General features: G+C 38.0%; 1 protein-coding gene across 1 annotated transcript in view; it reads left to right on the top strand.

The window, feature by feature from the left end:
• Positions 1-13,708, top strand: part of UBE3C (ubiquitin protein ligase E3C) — a 127,158-nt gene that overhangs the window by 23,813 nt on the left and 89,637 nt on the right. The window contains exons 2-6 of the mRNA XM_041751576.1: positions 3,664-3,717; positions 7,893-7,967; positions 8,422-8,568; positions 12,635-12,750; positions 13,115-13,272. Of these exons, the coding sequence (XP_041607510.1) occupies positions 3,664-3,717; positions 7,893-7,967; positions 8,422-8,568; positions 12,635-12,750; positions 13,115-13,272 (550 nt within the window). The remainder of the gene's footprint in view (positions 1-3,663; positions 3,718-7,892; positions 7,968-8,421; positions 8,569-12,634; positions 12,751-13,114; positions 13,273-13,708) is intronic.

Genomic DNA, 13,708 nt, shown 5'->3' with positions numbered 1-13,708 from the left:
TAAGTTGCCTCTCAAATTTGCCTTTTCTTCTGAGCTTTCTCTTAGTTGCTGAGGCAGGATGTGTCTTCTTTCCCCGCTCTTAAACCTGGCGCAGCTCTGTGTACAGGGGCACAGATTGTCTTCTTCAGGCTTCACCACTAGCATCTAGAACTGTCTGGCCCACAATGCATACTCAGTAAACAGGCTTTTTTCTCCCACCAGACTAGGAACCCCTTGCAAATGAGCAAATGCCTCACTTACTTTTAAAATCCCTGGTGCCTGGCATGATACTTGATTCCCTAAATATTTGTTGAATTGATAAATGCACCTCAAATGTGCCTCATCTGAGTGTCTTTTGAATGAAGATGTTCTCCAAAACGGGGAACATATGGAGAAGTTGTGGTTCTGATCTGGAATTTGGTTACATATTTAAGGGCTCCATGTTGATAATTTACATAATTTATAGACACGGACTATGTGCCATGTCACACTTTTCTTTCTGTGCTGGGCTGGCTTTTCATGGCAACCTTTTGTCCTGATCCTTTTTATGGCTTAGTTTGTCTTTTCTAGACATTCTGTGTTCATGTTTCTCAACACCCTGCTCCCCATGCTTTCTGAACTTATGTCAAGTATTGAAGGTCAATTTTTTTTTCCATGTCTTCCCTCTCCCCACCAGCCTCCTTTGTGAATATCTTCCAAGGTTCCCCTGTATAATGAAGACAAAGAATTTGTTTTAATTTCTCAAAAGATAAAATAATAGTTATTATTTTTCAAAGTATATAGTATACTGCTTAGTGAGCTAAGCTCTCCACCATCTGAGTTCAGATCCTGGATCTACCACTTTTAAGCCTTACTTTTTTCATCTGTAAACCGGAAAAATAATAGTACTGACCTTGTAGGCTCCTTTTAAGGAATACGTGAATTAATCAAAGCCAAGGGCTTAGAGTGTTGCTTAGTGTGTAGAAGAAGCCTTCAATCCCTGATAGTTTTCTGTGTGTGGCACACGTGGCCTCCTCTCCTTGTCCTTCCTGTGCTCTAGGGCACAGTGTATGGGTGTAGACAAATCAGTGTTGATGGCAGCTGGTCTGCGGTTCTTAGAGTCAACTTTGTGGTATGCCTAACTTGTAGGAGATTGAGTTGGACCTCAATCTTGGACCTCTCCCTGTAGACCGTTTTCTTTTGTCTGCACAATATTTAAGGAGCATACGTACCCTTTGAAAGGCCTTATTAGCATTTTCAAAAATATAATTTTACTGTTAAAATTACATATCAGGGGTTTTTTTTGTGTGTATATCCAGTATTTTGGATTGGCTTGCTATACCTTTTTTTTTTTTTTTTTTTAATGAATTATCTTTTAAGAAACTTTATAGTCCTTGAGCACAGGTAGGAGAAGTGATCTTCACATTTGTATGTCCTGTGTCCTGGGATTTTCATCTTCGGATAATCAAAAGTTAAGAATATTCATCCTCAACATATTCAGCATTGCCTCTTGTGCTTTCCTGGCTCCTCCCATAGCATGAGCTTCAAACTTAGAATTTCCGAGAAATTCCAGTATTCAGTTAGAATCTAATTTTGCTTTTTGATACTTAGTAGCTATTTTGATTTCTAAAATATCGCAACCTAGGTACTGTGTTGCAGTATCAAAAAGTGCTTTGCAGCTGTTACAGTTACTCCTTCTTTTAGACTGCTTTGTTTGACTTAAAGGAAATGTCTGTTTAGTCATTTCATAAGTATGTTGAATACCTACACATGCCTGGTGTTGAAGCAGATGAAAGCAATAATGTACTCGGGGACAAGGAGGTACTTGAGCCTGTGAGGCTTTTAGATTAGTAATGACTAGGAGCTAATTTGTGTGTGGGAGTAAATCTAGTGACTGTTTTGCCAGCATCACCATATTTTTAAGGTAAAATGTTGGTTTGTTTAATTTTAAGAGATGTATTCTTTCATAGTTGTAACAGTGTATACTATTTTAAGAAATCTTTACTTTTTAGCTTTAACCAAATAATGAACAATATTAAATCTGGACAAATGGAGATAGAAGGAAAAGAAATTATAGACACAAACCTACCAATTCTATTGATTAAAATGGATAATGGCTAGAAATTTTTATCTAGAAGCTTCCCATAATCCTGAACATCATAACTTTGCACTTTTTAGATTAGATTTTCCATTCCCTCTCCTCCTTTTAGTTAATTAAAATTTAAGACAAAATTTTTTTCTGACTTTGGACATGTGGTAGATAAAGGCTTTTTATTTAAAATTCAAGAAATGAAATTTTCTATAGTGGAAAATATCTGGAGGATTTCTGTTCCTTTCTTTCCTCTTTTCATTGAAGTAAGCTCTGTGCCTCTGTGGGGCTCAAATTCATTCCCTGAGAACAAGAGTCGCATGCTCCATTGACTGAGCCAGTCAGGTGCCCTGGATTTCTTTGGCTTTAAATTTTGTCAGTGAGAAACTTTTTATTTTGCACACTGTTGATTCACATATCAATGTATAATTTTAAATTGGCTTAATTTCTTTTTGTTTTAAGATTTTATTTATTTATTCACGAGAGACACACAGAGAGAGACAGAGACCCAGGCAGCTGGAGAAGCAAGCTCCCTGCAGGGAGCCCGATGTGGGACTTGATCCCAGGATCTGGGATCATGCCCTAAGTACAAGGCAGATGCTCAACCACTGAGCCACCCAGGCATCCCAATTACTTCCTTTCTGACACTATTTTGAGGTTGTGTTTTTGTTAAGAGATCTATGTTTATTCATTTTTATAGTGACTCATATATAATGTCTTAGACTGTTAATTTTATTTTCGATTACATTTACAAAAATAAAATGCCCATATACTATAGATTGGAACAGTTCTGGAGGAAGGATTATCTTTAAATATTTTTATTATTTGAAATGTTTAAGTTTTCCATTTATTACTTTGGTTCCTTCTGCATACCATGTAATTTTGTTCATAATTTAGTTTTACTTATGATGAAAGGAGAATTTTTAAAAATTCAGTAACAATACTGAATTTTGTTTCATCAGAAATTTTATTGAGATAATTGTAGACTAGTATACAGCTGTTAGAATACAGAAAAGGCCGCCTGGGTGGCTCAGTCAATTAAGTGTCTGCCTTCAGTTCTGGTCTTGTGGGATCAAGTCCTGCATTGGGCTCCTTGCCCAGCAAGGAGTCTACTTCTCCCTTTTCCTCTGCCCCTACCCCTACTTGTGTTCTCTCTCACTCTGTCAAATAAGTAAGTAAAATCTTAAAAAAAAAGAAAGAAAGAAAGAAAGAGAAGAGAAGAGAAGAGAAAAGTACAGAAAGGTCCTTTGTTCACATTGCCTGATTTCCCCTGGGAGTTATATTTTGCAAAACCGTAGTATGATCATCACAACTAGGATATTGACATTGATGTAAATCACTGATGATATTCAGATATTCCTGGTTTTACTTGAATTCTCTTGTGTGCGTAAAGAAATCATATTTTATTCTTAGAAAACTACTGAAATACTAACTTTAATTAGCTCTGTGATCTGTTGGGGGGCTGTTTAACCTCTTGTGCCTCAGATTTCTCATTAAGTCACAGAGTTTGTATGATCTTTAGAATCCTTTTTGGGTCAAAAGATTCTGTAATTTTGTATGAAGAGTATTTTAGAATTTGAAATTATAGCCTTTATCTTTTCTCTTTTTGTGTTTAGGAAGAAAAGGCTTCTCTTTTACATCGTACTCAGGAAGAAAGAAGGAAGAGAGAGGTAAAAACAGTTTTGTAATAGTCTCTTTAAATAAGCTTTTTTCCATAGCACTTAAATAAGTCTTGGTTTTAGTGTCATACATGTGTATGTATGTTATAGATGTATGTTATAGGTAGATATGTATGTTATAGGTAGATAGATGTATGTTATAGGTGACATAGCATATATTTTTGTGTATATTAAACTACAGAAGCATATCTGGATTTTTTTGGATTTTATAATGCATAATTTATTCTGGAATCAATGTGGAAAAGATGGACTAGAAGGGCAGTTTCCAGAACAGAGCGGGGAAACAGGCTTTTATAAAGTTTACTTGTCTGCATGGTATGGCTTCCAGAAGATCTAGAAATGCTTAGTATGTGATGTTCATGTTTTGCCAAGCAGAAGAGCACTCACTATTAAGGCAAGTATCTTAACTATTTGTGAGGAAGGTAAATAAACAAATGGAGCTATTGACATTTGTTGTTTTATTCTTTACTTTTTATTTTTTTGTTTAATATATTCTTTATTTTACATGTCTCTCTGGTGACAATTTGTTAACACGGCTTTATTTTGTTGATTAATTAGCAATTATGATATTTTATGGCCTACTTTCCCAGATTTTTATTTTGTGTTGTTTTCTAATCATTCATTCATTCCTTTAACAAATATTAATTGAGAGCTTGATATGTTCCAGGTACTGTTCTGCTTGCTGGGTATATAAATAGTGAATAAGACAGATAATGTTCTTGCTGGGTTCTAGAGCACAGATGTTAACCAACATATTGAGCCAGTGATATGTGCCATGAAAGCAGTGGAGCAAGGTGATAGTGACAGGGAAGGGTATTCAGGGAAGGACTCTCTGAGCTGGTTAGAGGGTGAAGAAGAAGCTGCCTTATGGAAAGCTGAAAGAAGAGCATTCTTGGTGAAGGAAATAGCAAACACAAAGACTTTTATTTTTTATTATTTTTATTTTTATTTTATTTATTTATGATAGAGAGAGAGGCAGAGACACAGGAGGAGGGAGAAGCAGGCTCCATGCCGGGAGCCTGATGCGGGACTCGATCCAAAGGGCAGGCGCCAAACTGCTGAGCCACCCAGAGATCCCCAACACAAAGACTTTTAGGTGGGGTTTCTCAGCCTCAGTACTGTTGACATTTTGGACCAGATAATTCTTTGTTGTGGGGGCTTATCCTATACATTGAAAGGTGTTTAGCAGCATTCATGTGTTCTACTCTACCCATTAGATGACACAGCACTCCCTCCCTCCAGGTAAGATAACCAAAAATGTCTCCAGAAATTATCCAATGTCCCCTGGGTGGCAAAATTGCTGACACTTGAAAATGACTGCTCAAAAGAGAAGTATTTAAAGTATTGTTTATTTATTGTCTTTTATGTTTTCTGAAACATTCTCAGTTCTCATCTCTTGAGTAGTGTTTCTGCTTCATTCTTCCTCTCCTCTTCTTCTTGGACTCAAATTATGTACGCACTTGACCTTTGCATTGTGGCATGTATGTCTCCTATGCTCTTCTGTATATTTATTCTTTTAAATATTTCTGCTTTGGTTTGGATATTTTCTTTTTTTTTTTTTAATTTTATTTATTTATTCATGAGAGACACAGAGATGCAGAGAGAGAGGTAGAGACACAGGCAGAGGGAGAAGCAGGCTCCATGCAGAGAACCTGATGTGGGACTCAATCCTGGGCCTCCAGGATCATGCCCTGGGCTAAAGGCGGCGCTAAACCGCTGAGCCACCCACGCTGCCCTGGATATTTTCTTCTGACCTAACTTCTGATTTACAGATGATCTCGTTACTAGTGTCTAATTGTTACATATATCCCTTGAATTCTGAATTTCAGATTTTATTTCAGTTCTAGAATTTTCTTTGATTGTTTCATTTATTTCCCAGTTCTCTTGTCTTTAACTTTCATGAACATAGTTATGGATTATTAAAGATAATGTTTATACTCCAGTTTTGGATAACCTGTGGGTTTTTTTTTTTTTCTGTTGTTTGTCCTCTTGATTTTTAGTTCTTGTCTTTTGCCTGGTTATTTTGATTGAAGACTGACAGTTTATATGGCAAAATGAAGAGCAGAAGAGCTCTCTTTTGGAGAGCATTACATTTTCTTTTGGTGGGCAATAGGTAGAAGGACAAATCACCTTTAAGTAATACAGGGTTTAGCTGGTATGCAGCTGGTCTTCAGTCCTTGTCAGGGTCAGCCTACCTCCAGTACACCTGAGATGGAGCCCTTAAGTTCTGGTCCCAGCCAGAGGCTAGAATGCTACCAAGACTTCCTCCTTAGTGAACAAATGAATGTAAAAAAAGTGTTTTGAAAGCTCACTGGACAATATATTATGGGTTTTTGTTTAAGTGCTCTTAGAATTATCATAGTAATGAATAGAGATTCCCAAAGTAGTTTTAAGCTCGGGGGTTCCTTTGCTATAAACATTTGAAGTTCAGAAAATATACTTGCATGACCTAATTGGTGTTCTGCCATCCCAAGATTGTGGGTGTGCATGTATATTTCAAACCTGGCAGGTGGCCTTCATAGAAGACAGACACAGTGTCATGTGGTAAGATGAGTACAGGTTTCAGTGTCATACTAGAGTTTGAATTCTGAGTCTCTTACATCTTTCAGCATCACTTTATCTTCATGGAAATTTCAGCTTCCGTATCATAAAACCTGGAGTAGTAGTCATCTAAAATGATTGTGAAGTGTTAGGGCCAGCACATAGGAGCCTTTCAAACAGTGGTAGCTGTATTGATTACAATAGTGTGAAAAATAAATATTTTTGCTAGGTCACTGAAAATTTTAAAGAGTCTTAAGTCAATCAAAACTGAAGTTTTCTCTTTTGAGATAAGAAAAGTGGCTTTTAAAAATTGATGTTTGTGTTGTCTATATTCTTATTATATTTAAAACTGGGGGATCCCTGGGTGGCGCAGCGGTTTGGCGCCTGCCTTTGGCCCAGGGCGCGATCCTGGAGACCCGGGATCGAATCCCACATCAGGCTCCCGGTGCATGGAGCCTGCTTCTCCCTCTGCCTGTGTCTCTGCCTCTCTCTTTCTCTCTGTATGACTATCATAAAAAAAAAAAAAAACTGAAATTGGGATGGCTGGATGGCTCAGTGGTTGAGCATCTGCCTTCGGCTCACGTTATGATCCAAGGGTCCAGGGATCAAGTCCCACATTGGGCTCCCTGCAGGGAACCTGCTTCTCCCTCTGCCCATGTCTCTGCATGTTTCTGTGTGTCTATCATGAATAAATAAAATAAAATCTTGGGATCCCTGGGTGGCGCAGCGGTTTGGCGCCTGCCTTTGGCCCAGGGCGCGATTCTGGAGACCCGGGATCGAATCCCACATCGGGCTCCGGGTGCATGGAGTCTGCTTCTCCCTCTGCCTGTGTCTCTGCCTCTCTCTCTCTCTCTCTCTCTCTCTCTGTGGCTATCATAAATAAATAAATAAATAATTTTTTAAAAAATGAAAATAAATAAAATCTTTAAAAATAAAATAAAAATAAACTAAAATTGTTGTTATAAGTCTTACTGTACTGGTGGGATTCATTTTGGAAAACAGTCTGACAGTTCCTCAAATGTTAATTCCACTCCTAGGCATACACCCAAGAGAAATGAAAACCTGTATCCATACAAAACTTTTACATGAGTGTCCACAGCAGCATTATTCATAATAGCCCATAGTGGAACAGCCCAAATGTCTATCAGGTAGTAAATGAACAAAATGTGAGACGTTCATACAGTGAAGTATTAATTGGCCACAAAAAGTAGTACAGCTTAGATATATGGTACAGCATGGATGAACCTTGAAAATAGCATGCACAGTGAAAAAAGTCAGACACAAAAGGCTATATATAATATGATTCCATTATAAGAAATGTCCAAAATAGGCATTGCCATACAGATAGATATTCGACTAATGGTTGCTGGGGATGGGAGGGACCCAGGGCTGGGATTGAGGAATGAGTGCTAATGGGTTCAGGGGGTTAGGAGTGGGTGATGAAAGTATTCTAAAATTGGACTGTGATGATACTTGAACTTTGAATATTTTGAAAATTGGTGAACGATACACTGAAAAGAGTGAATTTTGTGGTATGTAAATTCTATAGCTTTTTTTTTTTAAGTCTTTACTAGAAATGTCATTTCACTATGACCAATTGTTCCTTCCTCCCTCCCATTATGCAGGAGGAAAGGCGAAGATTGAAAAATGCAATAATTATACAGTCATTTATACGAGGCTATAGAGACCGGAAACAGCAAGTAAGTTTGCTTATAAACTGGGAAAGAATTAGAAAGGCATGCCAGAGCTAAGCGTGGCTTTGGAGTCTTAGAAATAGAATCTATTTTGTGGGTATTTTACTAAAATACACCTGTTTAATGAAAATTAATATTTATAATATTTCCCAAATAATTTCAGTGGTTTATGTTTACATAAAGATTTACAGGTAGAGGAATTTTGAGGTGATTTTTAAATAATGAAATAGAAACATGGGCTGCAGCTAAAGGTTGAAGTTGGTGGAAGAGTCTTTTGGGGGGTTGAGGGGTCTTTATTCCATCCCAGGTTTTCTAGGTTTCAGTTCACTTTTCTTAAGAACTGCACGGGTACGGCAACCAGACTATGAGCCCCTGCTGCCATTCAGACCCCCGGGTACCCTCAGGCTGCTGCAGTGTGCAACTGCCTGTCACACTCATGTGTCATTTGTCTTGCCTCCAGCACGCCATCCAGAGAAGCGCCTTTGATCGCTGCGCCAGTGCCTCACAGTCAGGTGGCACTTTCTCTATTGCCAGTGGGCCCAACCTTACCCTTTTGGTGAGGCAGCTTCTGTTTTTCTACAAGCAGAATGAAGACTCAAAACGTTTGGTAAGTATTGCCTACACTTCCACTTATCGTAGTTTATGTGTTTTCCAGCGGTTTTGTTTGTTTGTTTATTGTTTTTTAGTGGGGTCAGCTAACCCTCCAGTATGCCTTTGTGAACTTCCCTCAGCCTGCTATATATCATAGGTCATCTTTGTGGTGATGTGCTTTACTTCTTAAAGAGAGATCTAAATTGCCAGTACGTTTTTTTTTCCATTTTTAAAATTATGATATATTTCAAATGTAAGAAAAAATAGAATCATATATTGAACCATCCACCGTGTACCCAGTACTGTGTCCGTAGTCATCCATGCCTATCTCACCCAGAGCCCTCCATACCTGTGCCTCCCTATCAGTCAGCCATCATAAATCTTATAGCATGTTATCTGTAAATACTTTAAATCTCTAACTTATACGGTCTCGTTCTTGAAACATCTCAAGTATGACTGTAGTACTGTTAACTTTTGTAGGCTTTTGAAACTAACGGTGATGAGGAATGGTGTTTGAAAATAAGGATGGGTGTGTAGATGAATGAACTTTTTAAAATGCAACTTGTTACTGTGTCCCATTTCTCAAAATATTAAGAGGTTCCTATGTAAATTATTAGGTTAAATGTGTGTTTATTCTTAGGAATTCTTCTTTACTTGTAATAAAAATTTCAAATTATATTAAAAGATGGTATACAGGGATGCCTGGATGGCTCAGCGATTGAGCATCTGCCTTCAGCTCAGGGCGTGATCCTAGAGTCCCAGGATCGAGTCCCACGTCGGGCTCCCTGCATGGAGCCTGCTTCTCCCTCTGCCTGTGTCTCTGCCTCTCTCTCTCTGTCTCTAATGAATAAATAAAATCTTTAAAAAGAAAAGATGGTATACAATGAAAAGTATGTCTTCCATACTACAACCATACATACTGGAAAGATTCCCCATAAGAAATATAAATACACAAACACTTTATTGCTTATCTGGTGTTTGGCTTTAAAACCCAACATTCTTTCCTGAGTTGGGCTAGCCTGGAACCTGGGAATAACTTGCCATAAACTAGAGACAGTCTAGAGAGGCAGTGAAAGTGGCTTCATTTGCTCATTCTAGACTTTCCTTAAGTGCAGGCTGTCTTCAGGCCTTCTATCTGAAGTTCATAAGAAAATGAACCAGAGAAGTACTGTAGTAGATAATCAGGCTTGCTCTCTGGGACAGTCCATTGCCACCTTCATGTAGTCTAGTCTTACAGATTGAGAGATTGCTAAGGAGCACAGACATGCAGGTGCCGTGGGAGATGTTGGTCATTTATGGCTCTCCAGAGCACCCCATTCCTCTGCAGAACTGCTCCTGCATGCTCATGTGTAAGGGCCAGTCCACAGTCCCCGCGTTACTGGTTCAGCAGTCATTCATTCATGCATAGCTTGGGGATGAATATGTGTTTGTTGCCAGGCCTTAGGCCAAACAAAGCAAATTGCTCATGTGTGGATTCTGAACTCCTAAATAAAATTAAATGTCATCAAACCTGGTTAATAGAACAGAAGTGAACTCAAATGTTTTTTCAGTTTGCAAACAAAAATGCAAGAACAACAAATTAATCCTGTGTAGGGAAAGAGTCTCCCTGCTCCAGTCTTCATACTCCCTAATTACCCCCTAGGAGCCAGCATGATGCCACTTTTGTGTTTTTCTAAGACATTATATGCAAAGCTAGGTATATACTATGCCTTCCTCATTTCCTTCCTTTATTTACTTATTATTACTATTATTACTTTAAATATAGTCTGATAAAATAGTATACTCTGATTATATTTTCTTTTGTGTTCAGCTTTATTTAATTATTTCAGAGTTCATAATTGCCTCACTTTTGTTTAACTTCCTTTGAGTCTCTTGATAAAGTTGCCTTCCACTTTTGACAGTACTGTAAAATGCTTCTCAGTATAATTGTCCATGATTAAAGATGTCAGGTAGTCAGAAGCTCTGTTTCCCTGGAGCTAGCCTTCTTGGATTCTAGGAAATTCTTGTGTCATTATCTTGGAAAGGTCACTTGCTTTGCTTCAGTTTTAGATCCTCCCTCCTGATTCCATTATGTTTTTGCTTTCTTGATTTACTCCCTCATTTTATTGGTACATATCCTCAGTTGACTTCCTGAGAAATAAGGTGTTTTTAAAACTTTACTCATCTGCATTTAATAAATACCAACAAAAAGTTAGGCCAAGTAAGTGTTTAATGTAGTGATCATACAACTTTCTGGATGTTGTTGGTACATATGTCAGGGTTGTAAAATACAGAATCAAAACTCAGTCTGGGGGCCCATGGGTGGCTCAGTTGCTTCAGCATCTGACTCTTGTTTCCGGCTCAGGTCACAATCTCAGGATTATGAGATCACGCCCCGAGTTGGACTCCATGCTCAGCTTGAGATTCTTTCTCCCTCCTGCTTTGCCCTTCTCCTTTGCACACTCTCTCCCCCCTCCGCCCCTCTCTAATTAATTAATTAATTAATTAATTAAAATCTTCAAAACAGTCCAGAGAGTGTTTAAATATCACTACTGCTTTGAGTTTTTTAATTTCATAAAGCAACTTGAAACATAGTTACTAGATTAACATATTGACAGCCTTATTCTTGAAGTTCCTACAATTGCCCTTTAGATTTTGATAATGTTTAGTTACTGTTTTTGCTATTTTTATTTAAGATGGTTTGCAGAATGAACTGCAATATACTATACCATCAGATAGTATAGATAGTATTGTATCCTGTTGATTCTTGAGAAAAATATGGGCAGGGTAGCTCCATACACCTCAAGAAGAAAGCTTATGTATAAGCAAATTCATATTTGGAACAGGTCATAGAGTTCTTTCCACTCAACCTAGGACCTATTGTAATTTGTTTTATGAAACACTTTTGCATTTGTATTTCATCTGATAACATTTTATATGAAAGAAGTGCTGCTGTCAAAGGAGAAATTCCTGAAAGATAACACGCAAAGAAAAGATTGTGTGGCATATTTGCAAATAGCCACATTTAAGAGGCTGTGTTAATTTTAACTGGTTCTATGTGAGTCTTATGAAATTAACAAGTAAGTAACAGTTGGTTTTACAAAAATTATAGCACAGAAAATAGAAAAGATTCGTTGTTGAGTATTGAGTTTTCAAAATCACTTATGGTAGCTGCACCCATAGCAGATAGGCTTCCTGGGTGCAAGTTAGATATCTTACATTTGCTGAGTTCACTGACTAGTCATTGTGTCCAGGAGAATGGGGAGTTCTGGACACCCTGGCATATCCCTGACTTTTTTTTCCCCCTAACTCTACTGAGGCATAGTTAGCAAATAAAATTTAAAGATATTTAAAGGGTGCACCATAATGATTTGACATATGTTAGCATTATGAAAGTATCTGTCCTGTCTCCGTTCCCTCACATATTATGTACCTGAGCTTTTACTGGGTATAATAGAGCTATATGATTACCTTTCCTACAAAAATTTCGTAGGGAAGGGGAATATCCAGAAGGAAAGGATGCTGGAGACACAGAGGCAAAAGGTAAAGAAACAGAGATCCTTGTGTACCTCATGATTAATATTATATTTCTCATGTTTTTTTTTTTAGTGTGGATTACTGATTTTTGCAAATGAATGGTTTTATTTCAGATTTATTTTTTTAAAGATTTATTTATTTATTTGATATATATAGAGAGAGTACAGTGGGCAGAATGGCATTGAAGGAGAGGGAGAAGCAGGCTCGCTGCTGAGCAGGGAGCCTGATGTGGGGTTTGATCCCAGGACCCCAGGATCATGACCTGAGCCAAAGGCAGATGTCCAACCAATGGAGCCACCCAGGCACCCCTTATTTCAGATTTAGATGAGTTTTAAGTGTACTTTGTTTTAGTAGTAAATTTAGTGATTTAGCTTACTGATGTACTATTTTAAGATGGAAAATCTAAGAAAATCTAAATCTATGTTACAATATAAAACCTCATTTAGAAGATTTACTTTTTATCATATTTTAATTATTACCACTTAAGGAAATTTGGAATGTTATATAATATAAACAAGAAGTTTTTTTTATGGATTGAGAATGATCTGTATGTTTTGCTATTTCAGATATGGATGTATCAGAACTTAATTAAACACAGCTCTCTGTTTGTCCAGCAGTTGGATGGATCTGAGAGACTTACGTGTTTATTTCAAATAAAGAGGTTGATGAGCCTCTGTTGCAGGTAAGTCAGCAGCTTATCAAAGGTGTGGAAAGTCTTGAGGAGCTCTTTAAACTTCTCACACTGTTTGTGATCTTTGATTTTTCTTATCTGTTCTCCCTCTGTGATTGTGCATTTTTCATCTCTACAAACCCAGTGCCTGCATGCTATTTGGCACATAACAAGTTCTCCATATGAAGTGTGCGAGACAAATGTGATTATTGTCTGGTCTATCCTCGAGTCATGCCTGTTTTCAGAGACATCTAGTACTAGAACAGAGTGGCTCAAACACTTAACCATAGCAAATGAAAGTTGTTTGCAGGAGCTTGGGATAACATTTGCTATCCAGTAAGTATGTGAATACTTTTTGTTTGTTTGTTTTTTACAGGTTATTGCAAAACTGTAATGATGACAGTTTGAATGTTGCACTTCCAATGAGGATGCTTGAGGTGTTTTCATCTGAGAATACTTATTTGCCTGTTTTACAAGACGCTAGCTATGTGGTGTCCATAATTGAACAGATTTTGCACTACATGATTCAAAATGGTAGGTGGCAGGTGGGATCGGGGCTGTGCTTAGGTAGGATGTTGTGTTGGGCTTGAACACTTGGTCTGAACACCAAGAGTGACTGTAACAGGGCACTGTTAAGGGAAGCACCTGCTGGAGGCGCTGGTGCCAATATTGGTCTTCAGCCCTCCGCACCCCAAATGTCTTTACATTTTCCTTATGCTTGAAAATGAAGCAAATGAGTGTATGCTTCCAGAAACTCTTCTGGTTATGCATCTCTACAGCAGCCAGTCCTCCCATGGCTGGGCAGCCAGCTGGGTCCTGAGTTGGTAGGTGTGGTGGTGCCCCAAGTATGAGGGAGATCACCAGGATGGCCTTAGTAGAAAGTCAGTCTTCACATCAGTTCAGTAGAGGAGAGCAAGATATTTAGTCTGAATTTTCTTACTGCCTGGCTGTTAATGCTTTTATGCATGGA

Source organism: Vulpes lagopus, chromosome 4, assembly GCF_018345385.1.
Source record: "Vulpes lagopus strain Blue_001 chromosome 4, ASM1834538v1, whole genome shotgun sequence".
Taxonomy (NCBI): Eukaryota; Metazoa; Chordata; class Mammalia; order Carnivora; family Canidae; genus Vulpes; species Vulpes lagopus.
Note: the sequence above shows the minus strand (reverse complement) of the source record. Positions and strands in the feature narration are given on the sequence as shown.